The following is a 19,106-nucleotide window of genomic DNA, read 5'->3' as shown; positions in this document are numbered from 1 at the left end:
ATAATGGCGCCCGAACAGGGACACTTTCTCATCTCACGCGCCGGCGGTGCGTTGCAGGCCCGGTCTCCTGCCACAGCTGGACGGACCATAAACGCGTACCAGCAGGATTTCCTGTAAGCTCCCTCCGGTCAAGCGGGGGCGACTGAGGCTGCGATCAACCCAGACGAGGCGGTGAGAAGTGCGAAGTATCCCGACCAGAGCCAAGCTGAGAGAGCAAGATCCGAGGTATACAGAGGCCCACCAGGTTTTTCGAAATCCCGATGTCCAGAGGGTCCGCTGTCCGCAGTCATCGAGTCCTGTCCATTCTCTGAGGCCTTCCGTTTCAAGGAGCTACTCGGTGAGTACCATCGCCGGGGAGGCGTGTTGACGCGCACATAGGTTGTGCCGGTCAAAACGGATTTGGGTACACAAAACCGGTCTGCACTGTTTAGCAGTGTATATGTACTGTTTAGCAGTATATCAAGTATTCCGAAGTATTCAGTTATTGTCAAGAATTCAGCGTGGTGATTAGTTAGGCAGACTGTCATCATTGTCGACCATTATTAAATGTTTAATGTTTAATGTTTAAAGTATTCAGAAAATGTCTTGCATATTGTGGTATGAATGACTGTTCATTGTTCACTGTTCATTATTGTGTTTCTCGTATTAAGTAAGTTCAAGAGTAAGTATCAGATCAGTTGTCAATATGCCGCTCTTCTCGAAGTTAAGACAGATTACTACCAGAAAAGGGGTGCTTGAAGAAGCAGTTCCTATTCCTCCTAGAGACACTCCAGGACATTTCATGTACCATAAGCATGGCTTAGATGCCATATTGTTTCTTGATCTATGGGTAGATTATACCAAGGGATTACCGGAAAGTCAAAGGTGGCCCGCAGCGGGAACCTGGGATGCAGAGTGCATCATGAAAGTGGAGGAAGAGTTATGGAAAAGAAAGGTCAGACAGTCACAGAAAGACGCTGTTGAGTTATGGCGTAAAGAATCTCATAGACGAACAGAAAAAGCACGTAGACAAGAAGAGAGGAGTAAAGAAAGTTCAAATAAAGTTCAAGAAAATCTATTAATTGAGGAAGGTATCCGAGTGAGATCAGAACAAGTAAATAGACAAAGAAATGCTCTTATGAATGGTATGTATCCCCTACTAGCCGAAGGATTACCTAAGGCTGCTCCAGAGATACCAAAAGACTTGCCACCCCCATTATTTCCAATTAAGGTACATCCAAAGGGGCTTCCCAGAACCGCAGAAGATGTTTTTCTTTCCTCATATCTAGATGACGCAGCTCCCGAGTATGCTAACGCCGCACCACATAGACCATCTGGCAGAGGGGTTCAACGTCAGGATCAGGTATCTGTCCCCGTGCAACAGCAAGTTCCGACACAAGCGTCGGCAAGCACATCTGTTTCCGCATCTGTCTCCGCAGTCGACTCTACAGAGGTATCGACACCCATAGTTGCGGTGTCACGTTCGACGAACCCTTTCACACCCGACGCCCCAGATGGGGCCACGGGAGGTGCTAGCAGTACTTTTACACCACCTAGAATAAATAAACTTGTCTTTCAAGAGTCAGCACATTCACGTACACCAAAATTCGTAAATGAACGTACGCTTAAGGAACTCCTTGTTAATTGTAGATATGACCCCGTGGTCGGTAAAGAGGACGAAATGGTCCTGGCATCATTACGTATCAGACGAGCCGCAGAGTATTTAGCAAGGTTACCAGGAATGACTACGCATCTGGATAACATATATCATTTTTGTTCAAACAGGACGAGATCCAGGATGTATTAACAGAGCTATGGAATTCCAGAAAGTAGAAATACAGGGGGAACTGTTACGTTTCCTCATAAACTGTGTGATCAGAAATCAAGATCGTCCGGGGGTAGACCCGAATGCAATGCTTATTCTTACAAAATGGAGTCAGAATATATCGGAAGGGAGACACGATAAGCAAAATTGTATAATAGCCATGTGCCGAAAAATCCGTAAAGAAATAGAGCGTATTCATGAAGAAAAGTTGGGAACAGACGAGTTTGAGCAAGATGAAGTGTCCGAATCAGGGAACTCTGCAAGACAGTCAGAGACCATAGCCTATGTAGGCAGAGGAAGATCCTGTGATAATGCTAGATGTTTTTCTGATCCCATACACTCAGTATGCTCAAATAACAGCAGAACGTATCCAACGCCTGTAATAAATCTGAAGTCTCCTGAACATTCGTTTCAAGCCGCAGATAAAATACTACGAGAACGAAGGGGTTATCACCTCCTCGATTCCATAGATGAGCAAGAATTAGCCAGATCAGCCGTTCACTGGATTGTTAGTCCTGAAAAATACGGTGATGAGACCGTAGCACACACGTTTCTCAACCTCAGTACAGATGAACAACGTTTAGCTGGAATCTATATGATTCAGCAACTCCTCATATTATATAAGAGCCAACATGCTGACCCTGGTCCTTTACCTGATATATTAACGGAACTACTCACGTACAGATGGAGAGGTTCTAGTAACAAGCTAATTAAAGAGATATTAGTGTCACGTAAGCAGTACGTCCTTTTTGTAAATCCAGATTCTCTCTCCCTGCCCCCCAGAGAAAGAGCACCGTACTACATGGATAGACAAAATCCTTTACGAGAGGTGCACCCAATAAAAGGCGAAGACAATGAGTTTCACCGTGTATTTGTTTACACACCCATATCAAAAATGGAATTATTAGAAATGAAGAAAGTAGTACCTAGTCATGACAAAGACCCAGCGGGTTTCCACCGAGAAATTAAAGACATGTTACTGATGGGAGAGTACACCTTTCCTGATATTATGACGATATTAAAGGTGCTTTTGCCTGCTGGCATTTATGAAAAACTGAAAGAAAAAGAGTGGGAAGTGGGAGACCAAAAGATAGACTGGACAGCATTAGCAGAGGAAGAAAGGGCCCGAACTGCAGGTTCAGGGCTCGGGGATAAAGTTAAACTGTTACCAGGTTTACTAGTACAGGTACTGCCACGTTTATTAACTACAAAAAAGGAAGATTGGGGTGCAATCACAGCCTGCAAACAAAAGCAAGATGAAGACACAAGCGATTATTATGCTCGATTTGAAAAATGTTTTGGTATAAATAGTGGTATAAAAGCAAGTAGTGATTCATATCCACATTTATTTGTGACAAAATTAGTGGAAAATGCATTACCTCCAGTAAAGAATAGAATATTGAAATTCGAGAGTACCTGGCAAAGTAACACTCCGTCGCAAATGCTACAAATGTTACAGTATCATCACAATAGAATTAGGGATGAACAAGAACACGAGCATAGACGCATGAAGGATACAAAAATGAAAATGCTAGTTTCTCAGACAGTACCAGCAGATGGTCACAAAAAGGGTGTGACACATTCTGGTGATTCTGCAGTTCCTGTAAAAGGAACCTGCAATTACTGTAAACAACTAGGCCATTATGTACACGATTGTCCAGTCCTGAAACGTAATATAGCTACAGGTATTGCAAAGGAGAGACCACGATTAGTTAGACAAGATCAGAATGAACAAGGAGCTATGCAGCATGGACAGTCCATGCCAGTTCAGCAACAGTCCATGCCAGCCTCACAGCAACCCATACAGTTTGTGCCAGCTGCACCACCGTTGCCTGCTACTGCCACACAAACCACAACACGACAAATGTATCAGACTGCACAGTATGAATACCCTGAGTATCAGTGTTACGCATGAACCAGCCTAGAGAGGGAAGTTGACTTACCGCTTATCGAGATTCCGGTAGATCAAGAAGGACCTTATGTACATAGTGAATTATTAGGTCAAGATAGAAAATTCTTACTCGATACAGGGGCAAGTCGAACAACCATAAAACGTAGTGAAGTTCCAGGGGCACCCCTCTCAGGCTCTCAAAATGTTTCCCTTGGTTTTTCAGGAAAACCTATTGTTAATGAAGTATCACAGCCTCTACCACTTACGATAGGACCTTTGACACGAACTACAGATTTATTGCTTACTAAATCATGCCCAGAAAATCTGTTAGGAATTAAAACTCTGAAAGCACTAGGAGCCATAATATGTTGTTCTCCGGAAGGAGTAAGGTTGTTTTTGCGTGATTTTAAAGGTCACTATGTGTCTAGAGACATGGATCCCCGACTACAGACTTTACCAGTACATCTATGGGCACAAGGCCCTACGGATGTTGGCTGCATGAACATTACACCCTATCGAGTTACATTGAAAGCAGGAGTGGTACTACCACGAATGCGACAATACAAGTTACCGCATGATGCTGTAGTGGCTTTGCTGAAAATCATTGATGAGCTAATTGCCCAGGGAGTAGTTGTAGAAACAGACTCCAATGTATGTAATTCGCCGATAATTCCGATTCTTAAACGAACTGATCCTACTGCCCCACCAGTATACCGATTGGTTATTGATTTGCGTGAACTAAACAAGTGCATTGTACCACAATTTCCTGTGGTCCCTGATATATCATCATTATTGACAGCAATTGATTCCGAAGCAACATTCTTTACTGTAATTGATCTCAAGAATGCCTTTTTCAGCGTCCCAATAGATCCGGAAAGCCAATACTTGTTCGGATTCAGTTTAAATGGGCGCAGTTTTAAATTCTCACGCGCTCCCCAAGGATTCACAGAAAGCCCCAGCATCTACAGCCAAGCACTGAAACGAGAACTTGACAGTATACACATGCCAGTCAATACTGCACTGCTTCAATATGTCGATGATCTGCTGATCACCGCGAGAAGCGAGCCAGAATGTGAAAAAGCTTCTCTGACAGTTTTACATTTTCTAGCCGACAAGGGGCACAAGGTGTCTCCTTCTAAGCTGCAATTCTGTGTCCAGCGAGTTATTTATCTTGGTCACTCGCTGTCCAAGGAGGGAAGGCAGCTTACACCAGATCGCATCCAGTTAATTGCTAACATGTCAATACCCCAGACACAGAAGGAGGTGCGGGCTTTCATAGGCCTCACTTCATATTGTAGGCAGTGGATCCCTCAGTACGCATTTCTAGCAAAACCACTCATTCAGTTAACCACACAGGAGGCAGCCACATCGACTGTTCTCCCTTGGACTCAGGAACATACACAAGCTTTTGAAAGCCTAAAGAAAGCTTTATGTCAAGCACCTGTTTTAGCAACACCATGTTATAACAAACATTTTACACTCTTTGTTACAGAACGCGAAGGTACTGCCTTGTCAGTACTCACTCAGGATCAAGCAGGATCACGCAAGCCATGTGCTTATTTTTCCAGTACATTAGATCCCGTAGCTCAGGCTTTGCCTGCATGCCTGAAGTCAGTGGCAGCGACAGCTTTAGCAATCAGACAAAGCGATGCCATAGTATTAGGACACCCATTGACAGTACAAGTACCACATGCAGTAGAGATTCTTGTGAACCGAACACAAACACAACACTTGACCATAGCAAGACTTACCGGTTATGAACTGACATTGTTTCAACCACACATAGAGATCCGACGGTGTAATACATTGAATCCTGCTACACTATTACCTGTAATTGGAACAGACCCACTAGCTCATGATTGTGTTGAAATCATTGAAATAAAGACGAAACCTAGACAAGACTTGACAGACGTTCCATTGTTAGATCCAGACCTGACGTTGTATGTAGATGGATCGTGCATGAGAACAAATACAGGAGATTTAGTGGCCGCGTATGCAGTCACAACAGACACTGAGGTTATTGAGACACATTGTATAGATACTCTGTCAGCCCAAGCAGCAGAACTTATTGCTCTAACGCAAGCCTGTATTCAAGCCACAAATAAGAAAGTTAATGTATACACTGACTCACGTTATGCATTCGGAGTTGTACACGACTTCGGCGTGCTATGGCGAGAGAGAGGTTATTTAACGTCCCATGGTGCCCACATTCAGCACGGACCCCTCATTCATGCCTTGTTAGACGCAATACATCTACCCACTGCTATATCGATTATGAAATGTAAAGCACACACGAAGGTTACTGATACCATTTCTCAAGGAAATGATTTAGCTGACAGAACAGCTAAACAGACTGCTCAGAATCGCACATTAGACATGACAAAGCCAATAGTTCAGACACCAACACAGTGTATGACAATTAAGGATCCCGCACTTGACGTAATTGACATACAGACACATGCCACAGCAGAAGAAATAAAGAAGTGGACGGAACTAGGAGGGATCCAGACAGATCAAGGATGGATGACGAAGGAGAAATCTGTATGGTTTCTCCCTGATTCCATGGTTCAAGCCATTATAGCTACAGTTCACAGTCCAGCACATTTGGGAGAGAAGGCTATGCTAGACAGCATTCAGCACATTTGGTTCAACAAACATTTACGAGCAGCAGCTAAACAAAAAGTTCGTACCTGTATGATATGTTGTCAGTTTAATCCAGGAAAGAGTGTTCCCGTAGAGCAGGGTGGATTTCAGCCTCCTGACCATCCTTTTGAAGTTCTCCAGATGGATTATATTCAGATGGAACGTTGTCGAGGATTCAAATATGTTCTCGTAGTTGTCTGCGCTCTCTCCCGTTGGACAGAGGCGTATCCCGTATCAGATTACACTGCCCCGACTACTGCCAAGCAGCTAGTTCGAGAATTCTTCCCACGGTACGGTTTACCACGTGTTGTATATTCAGATAACGGCCAGCCTTTCACATCCGAATTAATGAAACATGTCTCACTCTTGTTGGGATATCAGTGGAAATTCCACTGTGTCCGACACCCCGAGGCAGCAGGTCTCGTGGAACGACATAATCAACTTTTAAAAATCAGACTGTCTAAAATATGTCAGGAAAAGGGTGTGGACTGGATAGTAGCCTTACCAGTTGCGCTATTTTACATGAGGATGGTAGCACACTCTCGAACAGGGCTATCCCCGTATGAGGTGATCTTTGGTAGACCACCGAATATGTGGGGGACGCCTATACCCCGTAAAATAACTGATGTTGACTGTAATATGCTGACAGATTACCTGGCTTCCTTGATGTCTGCACTACAATCTTGTCGTTCACAGGTAATCGCAGCTTTTCCCGACAACACCGAGGTGAAACCTCATGATGTAATTCCTGGCGATTATGTCCTCGTCAGGAATTTTGATCGGAAAACCCAACTGGAGCCAAGGTGGAGACTTCCTAAGTTGGTCCTGCTGACGACCAGAACAGCTGTGAAGATCGAAGGAAGGAAAGGCTGGGTGCATACCAGCCATATCAAAAAATTTCATGGACTTCCTCCTGACACAAACAGTATTCCCCGTGTGTCTTCCCCCATTGACTCAAAGCTACCTTTGGCTGAGGCCAGTAGCACCGAACTCTATAAACAGAAACTCAGGTCCAGATCTAAACTGTCGGACGATTTGATTGTTTAAGTCCTCTCCAAGGTGAAGCGGTTGAATCTGTCCCGACATGTATCCTTTAGGTCTGAATGATGTAGAGTCCAGAATCATAATGAAACGACATGCTTATTGTAAATTACTGCGTAACCACTGTATTGTGACTTTATTAATTTTGTTTTCCTTGAGTTTTTTAATAGTTACTACAAGTATATTGTTGCATATGTATTATCCTGTTTCTAACCGTGCTTTCAATATAACTGATGAACATTCTTTTAGTGACTTACCCCCACATGAGTTGTCCTATAGACTTGCGCTGCGTAATAACACATTCATTAGTATGTTACATCATTCCCATCAGACTAGTAATGCCACCGATTGTTGGGTGTGTGGCCGACTCCCTCCCTATCAGAATAACAAAGGAGTTCTGCCTTTCTTTCCACATCCATTTACACACAATGGCTCCTGTGGAGCATGGTTTAGTTTATTAAATTCCATAGACCCAGACACAGCAGTTTATCAACAACATTGGATATGGGGAAATCTGAATCTAGTTTTATTCAAAGTCTGTCACCCTAATAAGGAGGGTCACCCCAGTAGAACAGGAACTGATTTAGAAAATGAAGTGTATAAATTAGGTAATTTTACGCCTAATCTTATGATTTTGAATGTCAAATCCGAAGTTGAACTAATTCTGCCCACTATGTCAGTATTTCCAGCTAAGGGTGATCTATGTGTAAGAAAAGTTGGTTCCATACATATGGGCCATAGCCAATGTGTTACTACAGTAGAATATCGTGATCAAGGTAAATCTTCATTTAGAGCTTCTCGCCATTCTTACTTTATATGTGGTCAGACGGCATATATGCGTCTGCCTCTAGATTGGGATGGTACCTGTTACATCGCATTCCTTTTGCCACCTGTTTTCTTAGCTCCTCCTGATTATTATCGACATGTTCATTTAGTACACAAAAGAGAGCGGAGAGATCTCCCAGTTGTCGATTATACTGAGACGGCATGGGACAAGTATGTAGATTTCAATAAAGGTATCTTTCCCTATATAGGTACTATATCAAATAGTAAGCTAATACGTAGACTAACCAAGACTCTTGAAGCTGTAGTAAACGAGACTATAGCCGCCCTAGGCAATCTGACAGAGGAACAATCAGTGATGAGAATTGTTGTTCTCCAGAATCGTCTTGTCCTTGACGTCATCCTGGCCGATAGGGGCGGAGCTTGCAGGGTCATCGGATCCAGCTGCTGCATATTCATACCAGAAAATTCGCCATCTGTATATAAAGCTATAACACGCCTTCATAAGATTGTAAGCCAGATACACGAGAATCCAGGCACTTGGACGTGGTCCGGGTGGTTTTGGAGTGTGATATCAGCCTGGGGATGGAGAGTTCTATCCTTCCTAGGTATTGGCCTTCTTATGCTCTTCAGTTGTTGTTTATGCCTGCAATGTGGACCAGCGATTTGTGGTCTGTGTGCCACATCATGCATTCCATATCACAGTTCTCGTTCAAAATACCGGAAGAAGAAGGAAGAAGAAATGATGCTCCATGAGCAAATCGATGGAATGATGAAGATTGATATCTCTTGAAGGGCAAGTAGGGGACAAGGAGGGAATGTGGAAATGTGGATTTTCCTGGTCAGTTATGTCCCCTATCTTGGACCCCAACGGTTCTATATACATGTTACAAGTACATGTATGTTCCCTCCAGTTCCAGTTTCTAAAGACGCAAACATATGTGTGTCTACCGTCGACATGTTCTCTGTCAGATCCGCCATCAATGGGCTGGATATTCGATTCCTAGGTATGAAAGGCCACCGACTTTATATGGCTAAGTTACTACATTTTTACAGTTCAGGCAAGTAGGCCCGATTCTGTCCTCAAAGCCTTTCCCTGCTCTCTGTCTCTGACAGCTTCAGCTTGAGCTCGCATCTGTATCCATGAACTTTGTCCTACTCCCTGTGCAGCTAACGGTGCCTGCCTCGGCCAGTTTTCGCCTGTCTGCCAAGAAGCTGTATTTCACCTTCGAATTATCTATTTTGCTCTTCAGCCGATGCATTCCTGTCTAGTGATTTAGGTAAACATTTCCTTTAGCTCACAAGCAAAGGACTCAGCCTTTCCGTCCTCCTGCAAGTGATTCATAGCCCTGCTGCCATGGAAAGTTTTCTGCCCCTCACATCTCATATAGACACTTAGACGCTTGTACACGCACACACAGTTAGTATAGAATAGATTCTGTTCGAGAGTCCTTCTTTGTGGATAACATAGTTCTCCAAACATAGGATGGTAGATATGATTTGGGATTAGGTTGACTTGACCCCTCAGACTTCTCGTCTCCACATGTAGAGCTAAATGTCAAGTCCCCTTCACCCCCTAGTTGCACGTCAATTACACGTCATACTGCTGCGCGCGCATCTATGCTAAGTATTATCTTATAGATCCACCTATGTCTGATAATGCAAACCAATCATGTTTCTTTTATTCCTTATTACGCCCAGTTTCGATTACGTACCTGTTTTGTCACTTTTCTTATCAAATGTTACGCCTTCTACATTCGTTTCATTGTAATGTACTTATTATAAAAATACATGTCTGTCAATAAATTATTGTACTTCACTTCCTGAACCCTCGTGGTGACGGAACCTGAAGGCCGCGACTCGAGTCGGCCATTTTGAATGGAATAAAGCCCATTTAGAAAACCTCTTATACCACGGATTCTGCCTCTTGTTATTTTGAGCTATTTACTTTATTTTAAGATTCCGTATGAAATTCAGTCCGGTATTTTATTTACCACAACTCCACAACACCGGACCAGCTTACCTCAGACGACTCACCTTCTACACCCCAAACAGCCAGCTCTGCTCCGCCGACAGCGCCTTCGCCACCATCCCCCGCATCCGAAGAGCGACCTCCGGCGACAGATCGTTCTCCTACCTCGCCGCCAAGACCTGGAACACCATCCCCGTCCTCCTACGACAGACCCAAGACCTACTGAACTTCAGGAGGCTACTCGAGACCTGGCTGTTCGAGCAGTAGCAGCCCCCCCCCCCCAGCGCCTTGAGACCCTCACGGGTGAGTAGTGCGCTCTACAAATTTCCTGATTGATTGATTAATCGCGCTGGGCTCTGACCTGATGCGAGTGTTCCCAAGCCGATTTTTATCACATGGTATGGCTTTGCCCCACAATCACACTCTATTTGGAGTCAATAACAGGGGAGCTCACTGAGGTCCTGGGTTGGGAGGTTCCCCTTAGCCCAATGAACATACTCCTGGGCGTTACCGAGGTACTGGATGGTTCCAGAGCTGAGAAACATTTTTTGAACACGGCTCTGATGGTGGCCAAAAGGGACATTGTGGCCAACTGGCTCAATTCGACTGCACCCGCCATGGCACGTTGGCGCAGGGGGGTGGATTGGTGCGCTGCGCAGGAGCGGCCTATGTACACGGCCAGAGGCTGCCCGAAGAAGTTTCGTCGAATGTGGTGCAAATGGGTCGGGTGGTAGAGGACTGATCATCTCAGAAGGTTAATTATGGACTTGGGCGAAAGCACTGTTACTTTTCTCTGGTATGTCGGACTCTATATGCTGGTGTACTATTCTCCTGTTTTCGTTTTGCACTGACAAATGTACTAAGGGCTGGTATTGTTTTTCTTTTGCTGTTTTTCAAAAGTCAATAAAATTGATTATCAAAAAAGAATTTAAAAAAAAAGTAGTACAAGGACACTCCTATATGCCCACGAGGACCAGGGAGATTATAATAGAACACATGTCCTGTGGGATTCATTCATTGAAATCCCTCTTGGTGCGATTCGGAGGTATTATCCATACCTTGTTCATTCATTCACATAGTAAATATACCTAGAATGATAACATCACCAGACCTTCTGAATAAATAAATGGGCAGCCAGTCTGGAACTCTGGGTTATTATTTGACATAAGTAGATTGGTCTGGTGGCATAGATGTCCTAGTGAGCTAAGCATCAGGGTTAGAAAAAAATACTCGCCCACTTTAGCTTGTTTTATCAGGGCAACCTATCTATAGCGCCTGGACAGTATCCTGGAGCTCGCAAAGGACTGGTGTTCTGTTTATTCAGAAATGGAAGGTGCAATAAAGATGTCTTTAAATCTTGTATTTATCTTGTCACATTTGCTGTGCATTCAGATACGTAGGCCAGATGTCAGTTTGTCTTTTTACAAATTGCTGCTTATTGTATCATGGATATTGGTGTTTACTTTTCTTTCTCTGACTGCAAAGTTAGAGGATTTTGTAAAGTGGACTGTCCAACAGTGCTTGTGAAACAGCCGCCTGTAGGAAAGCAGTTTTTTTTCTAAACCACAAGATTCAAATAGCTTCTAAACGAACAGTTCATATTTTTCAGAATATATCCGCAATTAGGAAAGCAAATTGTTTTGTAGTCGAAGTGTAATGGAAACAAAGATTTTAATAAAATCAGAACACATCAGAACAATTTACTTGATGATTTGCAAATTATAGTTGCAGAAACCAGATTTCAGATTTTGCACCTTATATAACTTATCAGTAAAACTGTTTGTCATTAAGAAGTTGTGTCTATTTTAAAGAAAATGTGCCTACTGTAAATTACAGTGTGCTTCCACATCATGCCGTTTGTAATATTTTTATGAAAAGTGAGTTTTTAAACATGAACTGACAAATATTTCTGCCCCTGCCCGATGACAATGCTGTTAGGGAACCAAGAGGCAAGTCAGGTGTCGAGTGTTCTCTATATATGGGCTAGATTTATACATGAAGCAAAGGTTTAGTCTACTAAATCGAACCAAAACGTTTTTTATATGGCAGATATACTGAATTCACATTTTGGAAGGTGCTATTATAAGAAAAAGGTGGCTCAGTGAAATAAAATATTTGCCTAGGATCACATAATTTGAGACCAGTTTATGGATCAAGAGCACTACAGTTACGTTAAGCAGATTATTCAGGTCACTAGACCTGCAGGTCTGGTAGCAGTTTTTTGATTATTTGAGGCCTGTGCAAAGAGACTTGAATAATGCATGAGGTGTTTTAAGAACGCCTTTCCTCCTTTATCTGCCTGCCTGGTCAGATGGAGTACTGGATGAATACAGTTTCCTAAAACTCAATTCAAATAAAGCAAATATTTTGGTGGCAGTGCCTAAAAACAGACATTTACAGAAGCAATGGTGCCACGTTGGCTTTGCCAACTCTCACCAGTCGCCTCTAAAGTGAAGAATCTAGCTGCCATCATAGATGAACTGCCTACGGACAATCAAAGTTCGAATGTGTTCAAAAAGGTGGGCTTCTACTAACTGCATGTGTTGGAAAGATAATTCAGCCTATTGAAGTCTTAAAAAAAAAAAAATACAAACAATCATAGTAACCAAGATTGAATATGCCAGTGGCCGGTATCTACTTTGCCTTGAATGTCGGCCAGCAGAACTTGAGGAACTGCAGAATGCAGCTGCTCAATCAGCTCTAGCTCTTAGGTGGCTGAATGACTGCTGTTCAAGTTATGTATGGTGCTCAGGTCGATACATAAACAATGCTTGTAATTTCTCCAAACATGATTCCTGTCATACTTTGCAAACCATAGTCTCCAGTTCATGCAGCTGTACTATCTTGTAGTCCAATAGACAAAGCACAAATTGTGCATTCTTTGTTCAGGCAAACGGTTTGAGACAGTTTTCTACTTTACCTATATCTCACAAAAGCCAGGATAACCACCAGGCTATTAGATGGGGATGAAAAACTAACTTTTCCTGAAATTATGTGCATATGCAACCGTTCCTTCAGTACCAAGAGGCCATTCTCGGCGAACACTGCATTTGATGAATACTCAAAACTAAGAACCCCGACGGTTACTGAAGCGCCTGCCCTTTAGTAGGTCCCTGCCCTTAGATTTGTTCCAGCTGTTTAGCCTAATCACTGAAGTCATGACCTTGGGCGCATGGAGAGAGGGAGAGTGCTTCCTTCTGGGAGACCTTGATCCTGCAGAGCAATTTCTAACCTTTGACTAGGCTAAGGAGACGTTTTGGGTCACAGTGGGCAATTCTTTCAATTTGCTAAACGGGCACGCACTGCTGAAGCGATCAGAATGGATTTCCAAACCATACTGCTAGTATCACAAACATTGGAGGTGTTACTGGAGGGAGGACGGGGTGACGATTGATCTCCAGACTCTATCAGGTGGTGGCGGCGGATCTTCCGCCATTTATCATTAGAGCACAGTACATCTGGGATGATGATCTGCAAACTCCACTGTCGGATGCCCACTGAGCGCAGGCTTGTGCCCAAGTCCAAGAGGTAGCCAGCAACACCACGTTTAAGCTTGCTCACTATCTACACTGGATCTATAATACACCTAGCAGGCTACACAAACTATACCACATTGGAACGTCAACGTGTCCAAAATGTAACGACACAGGCATTCTATTTATTCATATTACATGGACATGCAGGAAGTTAGCAGGATACTGGGATGAGATGGTAGGGAGACTAGAATGGGTGACAGGTGGGTGTCCAAAAGTCAGTCCGTCTTTGACTGCTTGGTACTGTACTCCGACCGAAAAGGGGAGCTATCCCATATACATTTGTAAAGTTGGGCCTGTTGCTTGCAAAATGCCCTATTGCGATACAAAAGATACCTAACGTCAGGCCCACGGTAGCCAGATGGCTTCGGGACCTGTTGGAGTGGGCATTAGCGGAGGAACTGTCTCCTAAACAAGCCCGAACTGATGAGAAGGTCAAGGGGAACTGTAGAGACTGGGTGGGCATGATGCACCAGGTAGCAAGTGACACACCGATGGTCGAGGGGGGATCGGTCGCAAGGTGCAACTGGGGAATGGGAGCGAGGAACCTAAGCTAGCTACTAGGTGACATATATAGAGTACTGTACTGGTGGGGAAGTGGTGCCCAGGGTTGTGGTTGTGTCGTCATTGGTACTATCCTTGACCTAACTACTGTCTCTATAAGGGGTGGAAAATCTGACTGTGTACATGGGGGAATTGGTTTATGTTTGCACTGTATGTTACTTGTGCAAAAACCTAAAATAAACATGTAAAATTTGAAAAACTAAGCACCTCCATCCTTTTTGTTACCTATGTGTCATTAGGATTTACTACATTCATCATGGTATTAAATAGTTTTTCATCTGAGTTGAATTAAGTTCTTCCCTCTGCTTTTAAAATAGAATATGTTGTCAGTAGGTAACTGGCAAATGGTGTAAGTCCATCAGCTCATCTGCACCACTCACTATGAATTTGGATCGTTTTGGCCAATACATGATCTGTTGGGGGAAAAATAATTTTAGGATTCTTGTTTAGCGACATTTAATAAACTAGCCATGTAGCAGATGATACTGTGTTGATGAAGTCTAACTTGGAAACCATTTTCTTGCCGATGGCTAAAGTGCTAGAGCTACGGTAAAGTGTTTGCATGTCTTTTTATTTTGACCACAGGAGCCCATGTGTTGCAACATACAAAAATAGTACAGTGTTAACTAATCGTTTGAGGAATGGGACACTGACCATTACAGTAAAAGTTTCCCTCTTGTTAGCTTGAGTGAATTGTAGTTAACACATTGTCAAAATGTGATTTTTATTTTTTGTTTGTTGTTAAAATTGATGCAACTTTGATTTCACATGTTTTTGAGAGCTTGTGGTACTAATTTATTTTTTGTTTTTCGCTTTTTTGATTTTGGCAGGAATCTTTACATGCCATATTGCATTTCACAATGACACTCTTGAGCACACTTTTGAGGACAATAATTCGCAGTGCTGCTCTTTATCCTACGATGCAAGAAGCAACAAGAAAGGGTTTTCTTGGTAAACTGACTTATCAACAAACCACGGGTCGAAATTTGTGTTTGTCACTTAATCTAATGAAAGATGAAACAACGTCACACCTCCCTCAGGAGCTGGACCTAGATGAATGGAAGACTTTGGCGAAATCCGACCCTTCAGATGATGATGGCGAAATACATTTAGATCAGAAAGAAGACCCTTTAACCACTATGAGAGAGTTGGTAGAGATGTGGAGGCTAGCAGGCAAAATGGTCCCAGAAAATATCAGTGAAGAGCAGTTGAGAATACTTATGGAACTGCCCACAAAATCATCCAGGAAGAAATTTTTAAAACACTTATCAATCAAAGAAGGTCATAAGAAATCCAGGAAAGAAAAGAAGGAAAAGTTGAAGGAAATAAGGAAAGAGGAATCTGAACAGACAGTAGAAAAAGAAGATGAAACTGACATCCGGAACGCGTATTTCTTGCAGTTCTGGCATAAGACTATAGATAACCAGTACAATAGCAGGGCCGCCCAGGCTATGGTTTTTGGCCAGCCATTAATATTTGACATGTCCTACAGTAGCTACATGTCACAAAGGGAACTAGAGAACACCGTGAATCAGTTAATGGAAAGTGAAGGCTGGAACAGGAAATCACCTGACCCTTTCCATATTCACTTCTGCAATCTTCAGAGAGAAGGATCTTATCATAAAGAATTAGTAAAACGCTACCAAGTTGCTTGGGAAAGATTGTTTTTGACTAGTACAGAGAAATCGTACATTGATATTTTTCCCGCACATGAACTTGTCTATTTGACTGCTGACTCTCCCAATGTAATGAAGACATTTGAGCATGATAAAGTTTACATAATTGGCTCTTTGGTGGACAAGAATCAGCAGACTGGACTATCTTTGGCAAATGCAAAGCGTTTAAAACTTGCAACTCTAAGACTTCCGCTTGAAAAGTACCTGCAGTGGGAAATTGGTGCAAAAAACCTCACCCTGGACCAAATGATTCGCATTTTGATGACTCTAAAGGACACTGGGGACTGGAAAAAGGCTTTGGAGTTTGTCCCAAAAAGAAAACATGATGGTTTTGTAGATCCTTCACAGTACCAAGGCAAAAACGCTGTTCTAAAAAGAAAGAAAGGTTATGACTTTGGCTCTAGTAGCAAAAAGGTTTTAAACACCTCTCCAAAGGATGCAACTTTGAAGCCTACACAAAAAAAATGGTGGGAAGAAGACGACAAATAGAGCAATTTAAATTCATTAAATGTATTAAAATAAAACATTTCTAAAGGTATCATCATTGATCTTAGAAGCAAGTACACATGAAAACACGTGTGTGTGTGTGTAGAGATATATATCTATATCCACACATACAAGGGGAAACCTAGCTGTTAGCCTTTTGATCATACCTGTGTCAAGTAATCTAAGTCAATCTGCCTTTTTCACCTGGTTACCTTAAACAGAAACTTTTTATATTTCGAAAAACGCCCCTTAAAAGAATGAGATTAGCAACAATAATGCATTGGAGCCATTTGTTGCATGACAATATTAAAGTTTTTAGTACTTAAACTGCCAAACTGTGATAGAAATTGATCTATGATTATGACATTAGTCTTGTCATAGTAAGCGTTTCCAAAAATATTTCTGTATGAGCTTGTTATTCCTGTCCTTATGCAGTCATAGTTCTGATTTGCAGTCTTGAGTATTGTTTGTCACCTTGAATGTTCCCTTTACTGACAGCTATTGGCTTGCTCTTTGCTTTGATGGAAAGGCCTCTTTATTATGTACCACTCAGATTCATGCTGGGTTACTTTCCGTGCTACCTCCTCTAAACTTCCATTTCACCTGTTGTAGGCATTTTCTCTGCATCCAAGTATCTTTCAGTGAATGCTAGTTGAAGTAGTCTGATAGCCCACTACAAAAACTAACTACACAGAGGCCTTGATATATAGAAGAAAAATTGCTAGGATAAATAATGAACTACAATGCTTCTGCTGTGACCTCTTCTTCAGCACTTTACTGTATGCTTTTTTCACAAGTTCTCCACCACAAATAATTAGCATCATCTTGATTCATATGTATTGTTTTGATTGCTTTCTTGAGAAGTGAAAAAGATAAAACCTTTGTAGCTGTGGTAGATTAAAGCACATCTATAAGGTTATTACAAAAAAAGCACCTGGTCTACTCATTTCTCTGTGTACTGTTGTGGGGTTACTGTGCTTTACTTGGTATTTCCCTTATCTTATTTATAACTGTCCCTTTGATTCACAACTGAATAACATTTTCATTGAATCATTTACATATTAGATCCATATATACAAAATTAGCAAATACTTAATTATTTCAATAGTGTGCATAGGCTGTCAAATTGCATGAAGTCAAAATGGAGAGAGTTAGTAAACCTTCCATTCTGGATCAACATTTTTTAAATTGACATTTAGAGTTACACATTTGATCAAATCATCTGATGGCTGGCTAGAGTAACACTGAACCATTACCGCAGAATGCTCTTCTTATTCCCTCATCCCACGAGATGATCTGAAGTGGTAAATGCCTTGTGTGTACTTGGGCAGAGACTATCACTTTCAGAGATCTACTTAAGGTTCTTGTGCCTGATATGGCAGGATAATTTTCAGCACGTCTTCTACCGCAACTCAGATGATAGTTGGAGGAATGGTGGCCAGTCATTCTCATAACATTCCACCTTCCTCTCTTGGGACCTGGTAAGTTGGTAATTCCTACCCTTCCCCAGAGAACTGTTAGCCTAACTTGCAGCACATAGCGCCAGGGCCATTTGTCTACTCCTTAATGAGTGTATTGGCAGTTCCTGCCAGTTAGCTACTCTTTGAAGGGTGTAAGCCACAAATCTAGGGACCGAGTTCTGTTACACCGTATCGACCACATCTAAAGCTGCTACCCAGTATAGATGTAGTTTTGAACAGTGCCACTGTAGATTTACCAATTTTCCGGTCCCTCCACAACTTCAACAAGTTCTATTGGTGCTTGTCCCAATTATGATGTTTAACTTGTCCATAATACTATTATAGAGCTAGTTTGAAAATGGACTCCCGCCTGAGGATGCTCCTCACCAAATGATGTGCCCTAGTGTAATGTTTTCCCATTCTTTTTAGGTCTCGCCTTGCGTTAGCGCGCATGCGTTGCTCTCGCTATGCGAGGGCTTCTTGGAATCAATACAGATTCCGAAGCTTTCGGAGGCGGAGTTGAAGCCCTGCCCATCTTCTTCTTTCACTGTCGTCATCCTCCATGCAAAACGCAGGTTCACGATTGAAAAAGAGGCTTCTTAGCCTTCCTTGTTACCGCCCTGTCCACTTTTGGCCCCTCCCACCGGGATTGGATCTCTCACTTGGGTCGTTACACAGTCTCATTCATTAGCTGAGACGCACTCTTTCTTTGTCATTGTGAGCGCGGGCCGCCTGGGTCGAGATTGTTTTATTTAGATGCGCTCGTCACGCATTTTAAACGGAAGACTTCTTCCCCTGCTACTAAACCACCCCTTATCTATTGGCGATTAGTGCTGCTTCACATAGCAGTAGCCTGAGACTCCATCTTATGCGTAAAGCTGCATGACATTTCCAGCACCCTCCCTAGTCTGTCCTTCCTCCGCAGGGAGGAGGGAGAGCGTGCCCCTCTGGTAACGGCCCGCCATTTAACAGCCCTGGGCTTAAGGGTGGCGTGATACCGAGGAGGAGGCCGCGCCCCCCCTCGCCGACCCCTTCCCTGTGGCGAGAGCCGCCCCCTCCAGAAAGCCGCAGGAGCCCGTCTCCTCTCAAAACCACAACTGTGAGCTGGGACAGAGCGGCCTGCATGCTGCAGGTGAGTGGCGTGCTGGTGGCCAGGGGGTGTGGGAGCGATGGCTAAGGCACTGTTGCGGAACGGGATAGGGGCTACTTCTGAACAAGGAATGGAGGAGACTGTCCTGTCACGCTAGTCTATG

General features: G+C 43.0%; 1 protein-coding gene across 3 annotated transcripts in view; it reads left to right on the top strand.

Annotated features, from left to right (window-relative positions):
* Positions 1-17,323, top strand: part of TRMT10C (tRNA methyltransferase 10C, mitochondrial RNase P subunit) — a 129,876-nt gene extending 112,553 nt beyond the window's left edge. For all 3 annotated transcript variants that reach the window (XM_085622382.1, XM_085622383.1, XM_085622381.1), the window contains one exon: positions 15,062-17,323. In XM_085622382.1, coding sequence (XP_085478508.1) covers positions 15,092-16,396 — 1,305 coding nt within the window. In that variant the 5' untranslated portion in view covers positions 15,062-15,091 and the 3' untranslated portion in view covers positions 16,397-17,323. The remainder of the gene's footprint in view (positions 1-15,061) is intronic.
* Positions 17,324-19,106: the final 1,783 nt, after the last annotated feature.

This window comes from Triturus cristatus, chromosome 8 (assembly GCF_964204655.1).
Source record: "Triturus cristatus chromosome 8, aTriCri1.1, whole genome shotgun sequence".
Classification (NCBI taxonomy): Eukaryota; Metazoa; Chordata; class Amphibia; order Caudata; family Salamandridae; genus Triturus; species Triturus cristatus.
The sequence above is the reverse complement of the archived record's forward strand: the minus strand, read 5'-3'. Positions and strand labels throughout refer to the sequence as shown.